The 15,638-nt window shown below is 43.9% G+C and overlaps 2 protein-coding genes across 13 annotated transcripts in view; one reads left to right on the top strand and one right to left on the bottom strand.

The window, feature by feature from the left end:
* The first annotated feature begins 945 nt into the window (after positions 1 to 945).
* Positions 946 to 12,347, top strand: LOC125768579 (GATOR complex protein Iml1). 9 transcript variants are annotated; one of them, XM_049436435.1, is made up of 13 exons: positions 947 to 1,638; positions 1,710 to 3,520; positions 3,584 to 3,791; positions 3,862 to 3,987; positions 5,178 to 5,195; positions 6,457 to 6,674; positions 6,903 to 7,129; positions 7,203 to 7,377; positions 7,453 to 7,662; positions 8,414 to 8,488; positions 9,405 to 9,472; positions 10,462 to 10,938; positions 11,012 to 12,347. In XM_049436435.1, the coding sequence occupies exons 1-13, from the start codon at positions 1,560 to 1,562 to the stop codon at positions 12,165 to 12,167; spliced, it is 4,848 nt and encodes a 1,615-aa protein (XP_049292392.1). In that variant the 5' UTR covers positions 947 to 1,559; the 3' UTR covers positions 12,168 to 12,347. The 9 variants fall into 9 exon arrangements, with proteins under 9 accessions (XP_049292397.1, XP_049292394.1, XP_049292395.1 ...); XM_049436436.1 differs by having other exon boundaries at positions 9,405 to 9,466; XM_049436430.1 differs by lacking the exon at positions 9,405 to 9,472 and adding an exon at positions 10,000 to 10,124.
* Positions 12,218 to 15,638, bottom strand: part of LOC125768583 (sodium/potassium-transporting ATPase subunit beta-1-interacting protein) — a 50,572-nt gene continuing 47,151 nt past the window's right edge. Inside the window, exon 7 of one of the 4 annotated variants that reach the window (XM_049436448.1) lies at positions 12,218 to 14,708. In XM_049436448.1, coding sequence (XP_049292405.1) covers positions 13,372 to 14,708 — 1,337 coding nt within the window. In that variant the 3' untranslated portion in view covers positions 12,218 to 13,371. The other 3 variants (XM_049436447.1, XM_049436450.1, XM_049436449.1) reach the window with 3 other exon arrangements.

Here is a 15,638-nt window from a genome sequence, read left to right on the forward strand (position 1 = left end):
CGGTTGATGATAATTTGTGCGCCGGACAATTACTGCTAAATATCTTTTCTTTCGCTTTCTTGCGTCATTTCTTTCTTTCGGCACTTTGTACGGGTTGTGGTCGGGTTTGGTTTGCATTGATATTTTTATATGAAGCTGTTAAGAAAATGTAAATAAAGCATTGTGTAATTTCGCAACATTTTCTCCAAAACAAAAATCAAGAAAGGTTTTTCTTTTCGTAGATAGAACTTGTTGTAGTCACTTTTGTACTTATGTCTTGAAAAATTAATGAAAAAATAGAAAACATAACAATAAAAAACCTGAACAATGTATTTATTGTCTCATGGGGGCGGCTCGGTGGTGTATGTGATAAACGGCGCCGGTTTCACATGACAGGACCGGGTTCAAATCCCATCCATATCGTTCTCCCGTAGCAAGGACTGACTATCCGGCTACCTAGTAAAACAAGTCTAGTAAGCCAGAAATGGCCTACGTGACCTGTAAGGTCTTTGAGCCAAGAAGAGAGAGAGAGAGAGAGAGAGAGAGAGAGAGAGAGATTAAAAAAAGCAAATTTCTATTCAACCGTAGGGTTTCAAAATAACTGCCAATAATAAAAATTTAAAATCATAGAATTCGCGAATTTATGTTCTCGGCGATGCAAGAAACATAGATTGCATTCAATAATAAATTTCTGCTTGCATGCAATTTATGCTGGCATCGAAATTGATCGTTTTGTTTCGTCTAAAGTAAATTTTGCTAATGTAATGTTTCTTGCCAACAACTCAACAAAAAAAAATGGTTTCATGAACAAGTACAGTTAGAAGAACGTGATAAACTTCCAAGTTCCTTCAAAAGATATTTAAATTTTTAAAACTCATACAAGGAACGTGAATCGATCGGTTTTCAAGTTGTCAACCACGCGTTAAAAACAGTCCCAACCACCTGTCATTGCGTTGGTGTTATTGGTCTACCAAAAATCGTAAACAACTGGTAAATACGCAACATTACCGTAATTTATCAATCCGAACATGTAGATTACACGTTAGTTTGAATAATATTCTAACGAAAGTGCAAATAAATTAAGATCATAAAGACAAAATAAGTGTAAATTCCCATACCATCTGTAGGTAACCACATCAGGAAAGGGAGCGCAGATAAACAATGCCCAATCATATGTTTGCTGTCAACTAGTGACAAACGCACTGATTTGATGTGTGGTGCGTTTCGGGAAACACAAATTTACTCTTATCGCGTTTTGGGCAGTTTGTAGCATTAAATGTTTACCGCTGCGTTGTGATTGTGACGCTTGAAAAGCGCAAACCTTTCCCAGCGACTATCGTACACATGGTGCAGAAGTAGGAAAGAGTCAGTAGATCAAATCTGATCAAACAGAGTCAGTAGATCAAACCCCAAAAATATCAGCTGCTTATCAACAACCAATTGTGTTCATCGTTTCGGTGTAGCGTTTAGAACGTACCAGCCACAGTGGAGGGTTGTACCTGTGGTATATTTTGTGTTTTAAAGTTATTTCAGTTAAAGTTCTTTACTGTGCCTTCATCCAATCCGAAGTGTGATGGTTCATGGTAGCCACAGGCTTGTTACGAAAGAAAATGATGCAAAAACTGTTCAAACTTGTCACACACCAGAAAACCTTTAGCAGTAAGTATGGGACAATGTTTCGCAACTAGACAACCATTACTAAACCGTTCGGGTTTCTTTGTTTCTTGTAGCGGAAGATCTGGTATTGAATCCGAAGGAACATCCGGATCTGAAGCTTAATGATATCGTCGAAATATACCTACCGGAGGATGACGGATGCCGCTTACTCCTGCAGGTGACGTGCCTGAACAAAGATTTCAACTCGCGCGAAACTATCAGCGTTGAGGTTAATGTGGCCACCACGTTCAATCTGAAAGCTTACAACGATGTCTACATGCGTGTGGTTGACCCGGCCGATGTGGCCCTCGATTCGGTCGAGATTACGTTCAAGGACCAGTACATTGGCCGGTCCGAGATGTGGCGCTTGAAGACACGACTCACAAACACGTGCGTGTATCTAAACAAAAAGATCGAATCGTGTGAAGGATGTATCCGGTGCCAGGTGTACGAGATGTGGTCGCAAGGTGAACGTGTGGCGTGCGGCGTCATCAACGAAGACACGAAGGTGGTCTTCAGAAGCAACACCTCGATGGTGTACCTGTTCCTGCAGATGTCTTCCGAAATGTGGGACTTTGACATATACGGCGATCTGTACTTCGAGAAGGCGGTCAACGGTTTCCTGGCGGATTTGTACAAAAAGTGGCAGAAGCTTGGCAGTAATCACGAGGTGACGATAGTGCTCTTTTCGCGCACATTCTACACAGCGAAAAGTTTGGACGAATTCCCGCCCCATATGCGCGATTGTTTGCAAATCGACTACCGGGGACGGTTCTACGAGGATTTTTATCGCGTTGCAATTCAGAACGAGCGTTGCGATGATTGGAGTACAACATTGGTGCAGTTACGCCGACTGTTCACCGGCTATCGGGACGTGGTGCTGAAATACCACGAACGAGCTGATCTTCCGCCGGGCACACAAATTCCACCGGCCACAAATTCGACCGCCGCCCAGGGGAACTTCCTGGAAGTGCTAAACATCTCGCTGAACGTGTTCGAAAAACACTACCTCGATCGAAGCTTCGATCGTACCGGGCAACTCTCGGTGGTGATAACACCGGGCGTTGGAGTGTTCGAAGTCGACCGCGAGCTAACCAACATCACCAAGCAGCGCATCATCGATAACGGTGTCGGTAGCGATCTGGTGTGCGTCGGTGAACAGCCCCTGCATGCGGTACCGTTGCTAAAGTTCCACAACAAAGATACACTCACCTCGATCGACGACTATTCGATGCCGCACTGGATTAATCTGAGCTTTTATTCGACCAACAAGAAACTACCCTACTCCACGTTTATCCCGCGCATCAAACCACCACCGGCGATTGGTGGCAGCACGGAACCACAGCAATTTCGCCCGACTGGCACGGGACGTTTGCGGCTAACGAAACAGTCAACCGATAAAAAGAACGAGTACATACACAACTGTCTGTTCGATTACGATGCGTACGACGATCAGATCTTTCAGCTACCGGCTGTGCATGGGACGAGCTCACTGCAGCGTATGGCACGCACAAAGAAAACGTCCGTACCCAGTTTGGATGGATTTGGCACGTACGCAAGGGCTTGCGAATGGGAACAGGATACACTGAGTCCTTCGCGCTTGCGGCGTAAAATGTCCGATCCGGACATTCACCATGCGTCCAACAGTCTGCTGAATGTGAGCATCGCCTCACGTAGTAGCTCTCCCAACACGAGTGACATTTTAGGCATGCCAAAACCGACTGCCATTACATCACCTATTATTGAGGGCCGTACCGGTGCGTTCGGTTCATCTAGTGGACCGGTCGTTCGTACTGGACGGGCGCTTATTAATCCGTTCGATCCGTCACATGTTACTATCAAGCTTACCTCCAACCGACGTCGATGGACACACATTTTCCCGAAGGTAAATGAGGTGGATCCGCACTGTTCTAATTCTTTACATTGTACTGTATTGTTTTAATTTCAGGGACCACAAGGTGTGCTGATACAACAGCATCACTATCAGGCTGTACCGGCCGCCACCCAATCGCCCAGCTACTTTGTGGATCTTGATTCAAGCAGTGAGTATGCACACACATCCACCTGCACCTGGGGTCGTGCACGGCAAGGCAGCACGGCCTCGTTTGATAGTCGTCTTAACGAAGACGATTTGAAGTGGATCACAGAAAATGGATGTAAGATTGCTAAACGCACACTGCTTTTACTCTACTTGTCTAAGGTTGATTAATTTGTTATATATTTTAGGCAATCGGAAAAAGTCCGTACTACACTCACCGGCCGGTCCACACGTACCGGTAACGCCTTCGAAAAGCCTTACCCTGCTCTGGGGTGCTACCGGCGAACAGGAATGGACACCGGCCCTTACAACAGGTAGAACCGACACGGCCGAACCTTTGTGATGGCGTTCATCAACTAATACGTGCCGTGTATCGCGTTGTTTTTTTTCCTCCCCCGCCCCCAAAAACATGATTTACCATTTGCGAGTATCGTTCATTAAACATTGACCAGAGCAATGCTGGTTTGGGCTGGTCCCAACATTCATGATCCACCTTCGACATGATCCTCATTTGCTCATCAGCCATAACACAACATGTTTGGTTGCTACTCACAACAGTTCGTGTAGTGTTTCTTTTATCTTTTTCTATTAACTGTTGTTTTGAAAAATCATCCTCATTGTTTCGCTGAACTTCATCTTCTTTATACGGCTATTGTACGATTGCCGCTCGCACCAAACTTACTTAGCACCATATTTAACCAAACGATTACAGTACAATAACCGAATGTTTACTTTTCTTTCATATTTACTCTTTCTTCATCCATCATCAAAAACGCAAACAATCCCTTTTTGGCATTCATAATTCCGTTACCATCCTTCCAAAAACGATCGATAGACAAAAATTCGCTTCGCTTTTCCGTCGCGATCGGTGTTTAGTTGTTCGCTGTTTATCGATCGATGTTGTTCACTCATTCGTATCGGGTTACTAGGTATATATCGATACGATACTTTTACACTGTTGATAAAATCACGTCACGCACACCTCGTGATTCTGCGCCATCCAGCAGCACTTTAACGTTTCTCTCTTTTCTTTCCCAACCGTGCGTTTGCTTTCTATTTTCTTTGTCACCGCTGTTACCTGCAAACGGGAAATACTACTTGTGGATACTTGGATACCTCTTCCTGCTCCTTACCACCTGTTCTCCACCTTGTGACACACCCGTCTGTGTGTGTGTGTGTGGTGGCACCGGTTCGATCTGGCCGCAAATGAACGTTGTACCGCGTATCCGTGAAAACGTGTTTTTTTTAAATTTTGTTTTCTAATTCAACATCGATTTCTTCACCTGTTTTTTTTTCTTCTATATATCATCTATACGTATATGTGTATGTGTATGTGTGTGTGTGCGTGTGTATGTGCCCATCACAAACCATGCGTCCGTACGTTCATCCGTTTCGTGCTTCACCACCCGCAATGCGTCCGTTGTTCATCGACAAAACTGTCCGCCATGTGTATCGACGAAACCGTACGCGACAAACCGGCATCTGCGGGAAAGCGCATCAACAGTTGGCAGAGTGATCATAGGTTGGAAAATGCACACAGATATGCACACCGTGCATATACCCAATTTACCCTATTTTTGCCATTGCACATTCTTTCGGAATAGCTTTTGGTTTTTTCTATGATATTGTTTTACTCTAAGTACTATTAGCATTTATCTATGCATAGCATTCCCCCTGTTTTTCCCTGCTCTTATGTCTTGTGTTACCAATGCACCTTTCCTTCTGTTTATCTTCCCTGCACAATGGACGATCGATAGTCGATCGTTTAAAAACATTTCCAAGCGCTGTTTCTATATTGCTCTTACTCCTCTATTCTGTCCGATGTTCGTAGTTTACTTTGTGTTTTTTTATTTCAGTAGGTTTATTTAGTACGCATAATTTCTCGCTTCACAGTCCTCGCTCGTCCACGAGGAACACGTTCTGCTCTGTTAAGCAAGAAACGCTTGCTTTCCGGGAGCGTTTCGTCCACTTTCCTTTTATGTGTCCGTACAACGTGATCGTTGAATGTGATATCTGTGTTCCCCCCCCCCCCCCCCAATCAGTTGTTGTATGTATGTGTCACTAAAAGAATCGCTGTCAATATCGCTTGTGTAAGGGGGGAGGGTGTGGAAACAAAAAGGAAAATTGTTGGACACGTATCAGGAGAGTGTTGTGAAGCCTGTGAATAGCATCTTTGTCCCTGTGTTATGTGTAATTGTACAAAATTGTGCTATCCTTCTTTGTTTGTTTGTAGGCACGTTTCTCCTTGAATCCACCCTAGGCTGAGGTAATGTAAATCATGCGTCTTCGTTCCGAATTGGCCCGTTGTTTTAATGTTGGTTTGTAAAATGTTTTGCAAAAGGAGCATTTTTTATCCCCCTTGACAATCTACCATCCCCAAAAGTTCTCCTTTTCCAACACGATCGTACATATCGTTCCCGAATGTGCATGTTTTCAAAAGCAAAGAGAAATTAAACAAAGCATGATTGCATGATTTACAAAATCCTAAGACTGAGCACGGTGTGTATTGCACGAACAGTAGATATTTAGTATTCTGTACTTAAAATGCTTTCTTTCACTAACAATCCTTCTTTACCGAGACTGTTCGTATCTTTCTTCATTAACCTTTTGTTTTGTTTCTGATTAAGAGTAAAGGTGCTTTATTTGTTTAGTCAAGTGCTTGATTGTGCTTTCGTATTTACAATTGGTGTAGTATAGTGTCCCAAAGTTTTGGTTTTTCTTAAACTGCGATCACTAATTATCCTTTTTCTTCTCGGCTACCCATCGTCACGCCGTCGTCACAGGAGTGGATTGGAAATCGTTAACGATTCCCGCCTGCTTGCCCATCACCACCGACTATTTCCCGGACAAACGTTCGCTGCATAACGATTACGTCGTTTCGGACTATACACTGTTGCCGGAAGACTTCAATGCGGATTACGCGCAGAACCGTGCGGTGTACAAGAAGCCACTGTCAACGGATGAAGTGTTCAAGGAGCTTGTTTCACAACGATTGGCACAGGTTAAGAAGCATAACTGGGCAGCTTCTCTTAAAGCTGTTTATTTATTTGAATTTTTTTCTGTAACTGCTTGTCCTACACCAACTCATCGTATAAGACATTAACTCATAAAAAAGGAATGAATAGTTACATTCCGCGCATTTATTTTTTGTGAAGAATTCGATGTTTCTTCTAGCCATTCAGCACAATAAATGTATTCTTACTAAACGTGTCCTTCTCAACATTTACAGGGCTTTCAACTGATTGTACTTCCCGACAAGAGTGCCACAAATCCACCACACGCACCTTGCTGTGGTGGTCATCTACAGCCGGTATCCTACTTTACAACTGCGAGTAGCGTTCTACGACGTCAACCACCACAAGAACCGACCAAAGAGTATCTTCTATCCATCGGGCGCATATTCCATCGCATCTCCCTCAGTGGTTCGGCCATTACAGTGACACGCTATCGACCACGGTAAGAAACAGAGTATTAGGCCCGTAAGTTAGTTAAATAAGTCTAATAAGAAATCGTCTCCGTTCGTTTGTAGCCATCCCTATCCACCGATCAACGTTGACTATCGGTACCGCTTTCATGCACCACAGCACGATACGTATGAAGTGAGCGGAGTACATTTCACCACGGAAAAGCTGGAAAACTTTAACTGGAACTATATGGACCAATATATCTGTACCCGGGGCGATACCGACTATCCACTGCACGAGGTTATCGAACGGTTCCGATGACGTTTTGTGTTTCCTTCCAACAAACGTTTCTAATGTTTGCATCTTATTTCCCAGAACATGAAATACTGGCGCTACCGGATGTACCTACTCCCGAAGGATGATCCGGCAATGAAGAAAATTCTAGACGGTACGGTGCGCCGCTGTGACATCTATCACGAGGACACTCCTTTCCCGCCGGATCGGCAGATCTGTAACGATTTCGTGCGCTTTGTCGAGGCGCATCTGAACAAAATCAAAAAACTACAACCGGCCAAAAAGTCGCGGGTAAGTTCGTCCGGTGACGGTTCCGGTGGAGCTGCTGTACTGCCGCCATGCCGATGAAGTTTTAGCAGTTCCCGTCGAACGTGACCGGATCTGTGTTTTATTGTGTTTTCCATTTTTTTCAGCCATTTATGTGATGTGTTTTGTTACCTTCCTGTTTATTATTTTTTTTTTTTTGCTAACGATTCTGCCCACAAATTAGTCCACCGTAAAGGTTGGACGCCCGTTGGTGGCATTGGTCACTGACTGTTTTCATTTTTTTCGTGTGTACCTTTAATCAATTTTTACTATATACGTGACTAATGATGATGTTTTGATGTTGATCACAGTGCCAAAAATGCTTGCGTTTAAACAGGGGCTCATTCATTGCAAACAAAACCTAGAAATGTGTGCCGCTGCGCATATTCTTCTTGATATCTGTTTGTTTCAATTTGTTGCTAAACAAATGTTTGCTTCTCTTGTTCACTCATCAGTGCTACCTTTTATTGCTTTTTAGTACATCCAAAATTTGTCTTCCATGTTTATGGACATAGTTACAATGCAATACAAAGCAAACCTTTCTATGATTCTTTTCCCGCGTATCAGTTTTCAGCAAAGAAGGTTCGCACAGCCATACAGTCTTTTGCTTGTTTTGCATGATCGTTCCTTATGATCAACATTTAAACGAAACATTTCCGCTAGCGGAAAAACGCGTTCTACGAATTTATACCGGCTATAATATGAATGCACATACACACCTAACTTATCCTTGCAGGGATATCCACCACAAACGCACCTTACCAGACGACGCCACAGTACCAGCATCCTGTCGAGACCTCCACCGAATCAGGTGTGCGAAACAAAACCAACAAAAAAAATGCCAAACTCCTTCTTCCCTTTCATTGTCCTTTGTCTCCTTGATCGTAGCCTGTTATCATGGTTATTATTATTTTAATATTATTCCAGTTCGACCATAATCAGTTCGGTGTAGCAAGAGAGAGAGAGAGAGAGAGAGAGAGTCAGAGAGCATCGGCCGAACATGATTGGATCAATTTTAAATTTGAAAACTCAAAGCGATTCTGTTTTGCATACTTTAATCTTCCATTTGTTTGTTTACCTTTTGTCTCATCGCCTTTTTTTTCTGCGATCACTTTTTATACCATTCTGCTTAGCGTTTTCGTTGATTTGCGATGCGATTTCTTTTAATCTTGTGGGTGGTTTTGGTTTGATTTACCTGTGTTTTTTTGCTTACCGTTTCAAATTAATGCGCATAAATACTTGTGAGATTGTTTTGCTTTGAAATCGCAAACTTTAATGAAATTATAATTTATTTTAAACCAAAAATTAATACACATCTCGCTCGGACGGGTATAATATTTCGATTGCATTTCTTAGTAGCTTTTTCTATTCCTCTACTGCGAGGTGGAAGATTTTCCTGTGATGCTTCTATCATTTGTTTTTGTCTCTTTGCTTTATTTATTTTTGTCCGTTAGCTTTATTTTTTGTTTGTTTAATTTGCTTTTATTCGTGTAAATTAGATTTATTTATACAGTAAACCTTTTTCACGGTTATGTTATTCCAAACCTTTATCACTCCCCAACAGTAAGCAAACGAACGTTAGCGATGTAGCTGAACGATAAAGATGGCTAATTGGAATTTTTCTTGTGTTTTTTTTTTCTTCTCCATTTTATCTCCCCATTTTTCTCCCATTCTGGATACCTTTCTGCATACTGCAATCTGTATGATGTACTATACCCAAAAAAAAGGTAACGGCACCCCAACAGTTCCGCGAACGAGTCTTCAGCAACCGTCTACCGGAGAAGTCAAGGTTCAGGTTAATGTTCACTTTCTTCCTATCATGCAAAATGAGTTTTCCTCGTTCGCTTCCACATTATGCCGCTGCTGGTTGATTTTTTTTGGGGAAGGGCCATTTCCTGTTTGCGGTGGTGTTGGCTTTGCGTTGTGTGTTGATGGTGTTACTGCTGCTGCTTCTGTTGCCGCTTATATATATAAATATATTGCACTTACAGTCGCTCGTTATCTATCTCTGTGTGTCTTAACTAGTGCAGCTTAGAATTGTGCTAATAGTTTTACTGTAATACCGTTGTTGTCGCTACGAAATGCAACCAATGATAGATGTACTTGTTAGATTTTCGCCACAAAATTTAAACATGGATGGATGGGTGTAAACTGTGATCACATCAATGTTACTATCGTTCGATAAGGAAGGCTATTATATAGGGAAATAGTTATGTGTTCTGCACAAATTTCTTACTTTGTATGATCTTTTTTTTTTTGTTTATTTGTGTTTGTGTGTGTGTTTTCTTCAAAATTATGTTGATTTTAATTCTTTTCTTCCAGCAGCATGGTGGATGGGTAAAACTGTATTATAACAGCACTAGTAATGGTCATCCACATCATCATCTTCTTCACCATCATCACACTCCTGACCGCTTTTCTTTCCCTAGCACTCTTGCCGGTAACAGGTTAGTTGCGTGTTTTTGTTTCATTTTCCACCCATTACCATCCTCATCATGATTGTACGTTTCCAAAAGCCCTTCAAAATAGAAAAACAAAAGAGAAGATTTGCTCTCCGAAGTGTGTTGTAGTAGTTGTATAAGCCTTTACCCCTCAGCATGACAGGTAAGCCGCGTAGACTGCTTGCTTTTGTCGTGGATAGATGTTTCCTTCTTTTTTTTTATTAATTTGCTTGCACGTTGCAATGCTGCCTCGCTTTTTTTTTGCTCATACCTTAAACCACACCAAAACGCAAAGCTTCACCGACCAGAATAAGACATATGTTTTCTGTCGTATGTTCTGCAGCATCCTTACGCGAACCGGATCGAAAGTGCTGGACAAGAGTGGTAGTGCCATGCAGTCACCAACACCTATCGGTACCGGATCAATTGGAGCTGGTGTGTTGACCGCACCCAACGGCACCAACAGTAACGGTCCGCCAACAACACCGGTTACGCCTGGAATTGGATCACCGATGATAAGTTCGGTCGGTGGTAGAACGACGGTAGATGGTATTCCACTGTCCACGTTAAATACGGCCACCGAGCAAGGATTGCCGGAGGATGGGGATGATTTCGGTGGTGAAGGTGGTAAGCTGAAACCGACGGCCACACTGCAGGAAATTTTTGATGCAATGCGCCACTCGGCGCATGGTGTGGGATTTCTGGCTCCAGCACAAAGTATGCCGTCGTGTACGTTCGTGTCGTACGATGCGATCAACTGGCTGCAGAATCGTATCGAAGGTCCATGCAAACCCGTTGAGATACTGGAAGAAATGAGACGGTAAGTAAGGTGTTCAATCGGTTGACTCTGTTTGTGGTAGTTCACTCACCATTTTGTTTCTTTGCCCTGTTAGAAATCGTCTCATCTGCCATGCATCGGGCGATTTCAACAAACCGGTCGTTGCTGGATTCTGTCTATACTACATCGTACGGCAGGAAAAGGAATCACCGGAGTATGTTCCACCGCTCGGTGATTTGGCAGCGTTTGAAAACGAATGGATGGAGGTGGAAATACGGCACCCGGATCTTAGCAGACCGATCGATCCGCACGATCGTGGTGTGCCGACGTTTCTGCGCGAATCGATCGACCGGCAGGACGAAGAGGATGGTCTTCTTTACAAGCAAACGCACCTCGAGATCGATGTTGGTTCGAAATCCGATCGTACCGAGTGGGGTCATGCACGGTACCATCAGCGCATGATACCCGGCCACGCGTACGAAATCGTTGTCCAGTGGATTACGGCTTCCGGTCCGATCGTGTACGATCTCATTTACGGCTGGTGCCGAAAGGCACAACCTTGCGGGTTCCAACTCGTCACCATACCGGCGGATCCGCTGGCGGAACCGTTCACCGAAAAGTCAGACCCGCTGCGCGGTCCCATCTTCATTCCGCTCGATATCGACTGTCTGAAGCAACATCGCAGCTGTCTGTTCCAGGAGTTCCCGAAGGAAACGTGGCCTTCGAGACTTTTGCTGTTTCAGGAAGCGATCGTACGACGGTTCGGTTTCATGCGCTGCACGGTGGAAACGAAAACGGGCTCGAACCAGATATCGCTCGACTATCAGTACGTGCACTGCAGTGGCAATATGTTTCTGCTGGTACCGAATCCCAACATGGGACTGCGGTCACGCCAACGGCTTGCATCCGGTGGTAGCAACTTTAAGAAACCGATCGCCTTCATCAATCGCTACTCGGCATCGTACGAATCGCAGATGGTAGCACCGAGCAATCATGAACCGTCATACATCACGCGCCACGTCACCGGGGCGAAAGGCAACACGAAGGACGAAAGTGAAGTGATACGCCGTACCGGATTCCTCTGGTCCTGGAACCATATGATACCGAACAAAAAGTGGAAATCGCTCGTTATTGCACAAACGGACGATCTGTTCCAGCTGAAGATGTTGCGCGATTTCAAGGAGTTTTGTTCAAACACCGACCAACGGTTGGTCACCTTCTGGGAATCCTGCTGGGAGCTAAAGGAAAAGGCTTCACTCGAACGTACCTGAACGTGGTGTTGTGAACAAGGGGTGGGGAAAAAAAGAACGACACCGTACGATCGCTGTTTTGTTTTGTCCGTTTTTTTTTTTGTTATGATATTGCGCTTGTTTATCGCTCTTTTATTGACACAAAAATCGAAATCGAAAATAAAAGAAAAGAAAAATCACTCAAAACCTATTAACACATAACGCGATTAGTTCATTTACAGAGTGTGGGAAGATACTAGAAGGAGCAAACCTATTGTACACGCGATCGTATCATCCGGGTGTTTCCATATGGGGATGTTTTTTTTTTCAATGAAAGCTAAAGTACCCTAAAAACCTAGCACCGTACGCGCATCAGTTTTCAAATTTCGCTATCCTTAATTCAAGTTTCATGCAACTTCGAACAGATGAGAAAGAAAGTGTGTACCGATTGCCTATCCTCCTGCTAATAGTACTACAAGTTTTATAAACTTTGGCATTTAAATCAAGATCTGTTTTTTTTTTAGTCTCTAACAGCACTTCACTTCAGTTGGACGCAAACAGGCCAAGGTGCTTTATCTTTTTTTTCTGTTATCTATCTAAATAATCACAACATACGAAACGTTCCGTAACGGTTTCGCGTTCGTTCGATTGCTACACATTACTGTTCTTAGTTATGATATGTATAAGGAAACGATTCAATTGCAAATCGAATGAAATTTTTTTCTGCTTTTAATTTCACTTCAGGTTGAAAAAAATTCCAGCTCCAAATCAATTCGCTTCCGAATTCAAGTTCAATCGAGACCGTGCAAAAGTTTCCAAATAAAACACGTAACTAACCTAACTATATCATTCAGTACACAGTTCTGTCTCCTAATCATACACTCAGTCCCTTAGCTGTAATCGTATAAAAAGTTCATTTTTCTTCTGTTTCTTACATTAATGTTATTATCTCTTAAAAAAATATTTCCTTATTTCGCTTTGTACATTTTTGGTCACCACCAACAGTTACCAATTACCGCAAGTCGATGGTCAGGTGTAAAATGGTTCTATAGCTATGCTGTATAGGATAGCAACCAGGGTTTCATATTATGCACCACTTACCCCGCAGGTTAATATCTATTGCTTTTTACATTCTCCACCACCAACCGGTGGAGATTCAGTTCACCAACCAAAACATGGAGACTCCTTCACCTACAGTGCCAAAGTGTGTATTTGTATGTACAAGGTTTCTCGACCCGCTCTACGATCACATGGTCGTCTCCGAGTCGGGTGGTGTGTGATAGTTAAGATTATAAGCCGGTGGACCACTGTTGAGGAACTGCATCGCACGGAGGCTTTCGCGCGAAACGGAACGTCGATGGGGTAGCTGCGGGATGGCAATCGGATCCGTACCAATCGGTCCCTGTGCCGGATTGTTGTTACCGTTCGCTAAGTTAGCGAACACGTTCTCCACCTGTCCAGCAGGACCCGTCTGTCCCGGGGGAGACACATTGTAGCCTCGGTTAGCAACACCACCCACCTGTTGGGTTCCGCCTCCCGCACCACCAAGATAAGAGCTTAGTGGACGCGTGCCGTGAAAGTTGGAGTAACTCGAACGTACCGATGGTGGACGATTCTGCCCATTAGTGCCGTAGTACTCTTCGTTCAGCTCAGGGCTATGGTTAAGGTTCGTCGTGGAGTGTTGATACACCGGATTCGATAGTCCAGCATGAGTACCAGCACCTCCAAGGATACCACCGCCACCGAGTGCCTGTGGTGAGGAAGACGTAGCCCACGATGTCTGCTGCTGGAGTAGTGGCGAAGATGAGTTCATGTTGTAGTAGATCGGATCGATCGGGCTGCTTGTGTCACCGTCCAGGAAAGTGGGCGTATGCACGAGGGCCTGCCGTCGATGTGGTGGCAACGGTGGCCGAACCGCCTGATGATGGTGATGGTGCGCACCGAACGTGTTCAAATTGTTCGCGGACACTTCACCAACCGGCTGTCCAAAATTGTTCAACTGACCCATCATGTAGTCGTTGTTCAGTGACTTCAGGTTCGACTCGGTCAGATCCGGGTTCTTGTTGTGCACGAACGGTGGGAAGGTTTTGGTGAGCGTCATAGTGCCAGCCGCATCTTCCAGCCCGGCCAACGCATCCACATGATGGTGCCGATGCTGCTGCAGATGTTGCTGCTGCTGATTGAGCAACTTCGTTACCGGGTTTTGGTGCGTTGTCTTTCGCCGGGAGTTTCGCACACTGCTCCGGTGATGATGATGATGGTGATGATGATGTCCCGAACTCCCCGAAGCGATCGCACCCGATCCACCGGACGAAGATGAATGACCCCGGCGGCTGGAAGTACTCTGACGGCCCGTACCAACACCAATCGTACCACGTTGCATTACCGATCGACGTTTGACACGACGCGGTGTCATCGGTTTCGGACTCAGAGAGGACGGTGCTCCGGTACCGGCACCACCGATCAAATCATCATCATCGAACGCATCGTTCGGGTGGGCCCCACGGATCGTGTCCACCGGCCGGCTAAATTCGACCGAGTACAGCGATTGGCGGTGTTTGGACTTTTTGCTAGTTCTGCTCACTAAAACCACCGGGAAAGGTGAACCACGGCGCCATAGTATACCACCAATGGGAAAAGGAGGTTAAGAATAAACGGACATAGACACGGAAGTGAAAGAACAAGTGCAACGTGAACGGAAAAGAAAGAAAAGAAATAAGGAGAGAGAGAGAGAGAAAAAAACAGGAAACAAAACATTAACAAAAAATTAGTTTATAAAAACATATTTGCAAAACAGAGAAGAACAAAGGAGTAATGGAAGGAACGATAAAACGAAGGAGATCAAGGAAGCATCAGAGGAGGTGTAGGGGTAGGCGCTCCTAAACTTGATCGTTAAGTGTGTAACGTGCTAGTCTCATACTCAGTGAGCTTACTAAGCCGGGGCAGGGGTTTTCAATCGAATTGTCATTCAAAAGCTAAGTAAACGCCACTGACGTTTGAGGTTTGATTGTGTGGCAAAGTTGCGAGTGGTTAATGCAATTTGTGCTCTTGTGAGAATGAACTTCGAAACATGGAATGAATAATTTGCTTACAGGACTATAATGGATCTTTCAAACCGTAGCTCCTACGGATGGTATTGTTCATTTAAAAATAACCATAATAAATTGTGCAACAGTGCAATGATGACTAGCTGATGACAACCACAACGAGACTAGCACTTACCTTAATACTTATTGTTAGGAGATCAGTTTAGTCTGTAACTTTGGAGCTTTGGTAAGGGATGATGAGGTATCCAGCACGGCAGAAGTTAGAAAGCACTATTTAACACTAATAATATCTACATGGATCTGTTTTTTTTTCTTTTGTTTTTGTTAAGAAATTTTACTAGAAAAAAGAAAATCGGAGAGTAATTATTTTTTAAATATTATTTACATTAAGATGTAGCTTTTTTTTCTCTTTCATTAAAACCATTCACCGCAAAATTTTAGCTTATTGGTAGTGCTGTTTTTGTTA

Source organism: Anopheles funestus, chromosome 3RL, assembly GCF_943734845.2.
Source record: "Anopheles funestus chromosome 3RL, idAnoFuneDA-416_04, whole genome shotgun sequence".
In the NCBI taxonomy this organism is placed as follows: Eukaryota; Metazoa; Arthropoda; class Insecta; order Diptera; family Culicidae; genus Anopheles; species Anopheles funestus.

What these genes read in the sequence shown, in the direction of transcription:
- LOC125768579 (XM_049436430.1), top strand. Translation starts at nt 1,560, where the DNA reads ATGGTAGCCACAGGCTTGTTACGAAAGAAAATGATGCAAAAACTGTTC. An exon ending in TTTCACAACGATTGGCACAG is followed by an intron (nt 6,675 to 6,902) that starts GTTAAGAAGCAT and finishes CAACATTTACAG; the next exon opens with GGCTTTCAACTGATTGTACT. An exon ending in AACCGGCCAAAAAGTCGCGG is followed by an intron (nt 7,663 to 8,413) that starts GTAAGTTCGTCC and finishes TTATCCTTGCAG; the next exon opens with GGATATCCACCACAAACGCA.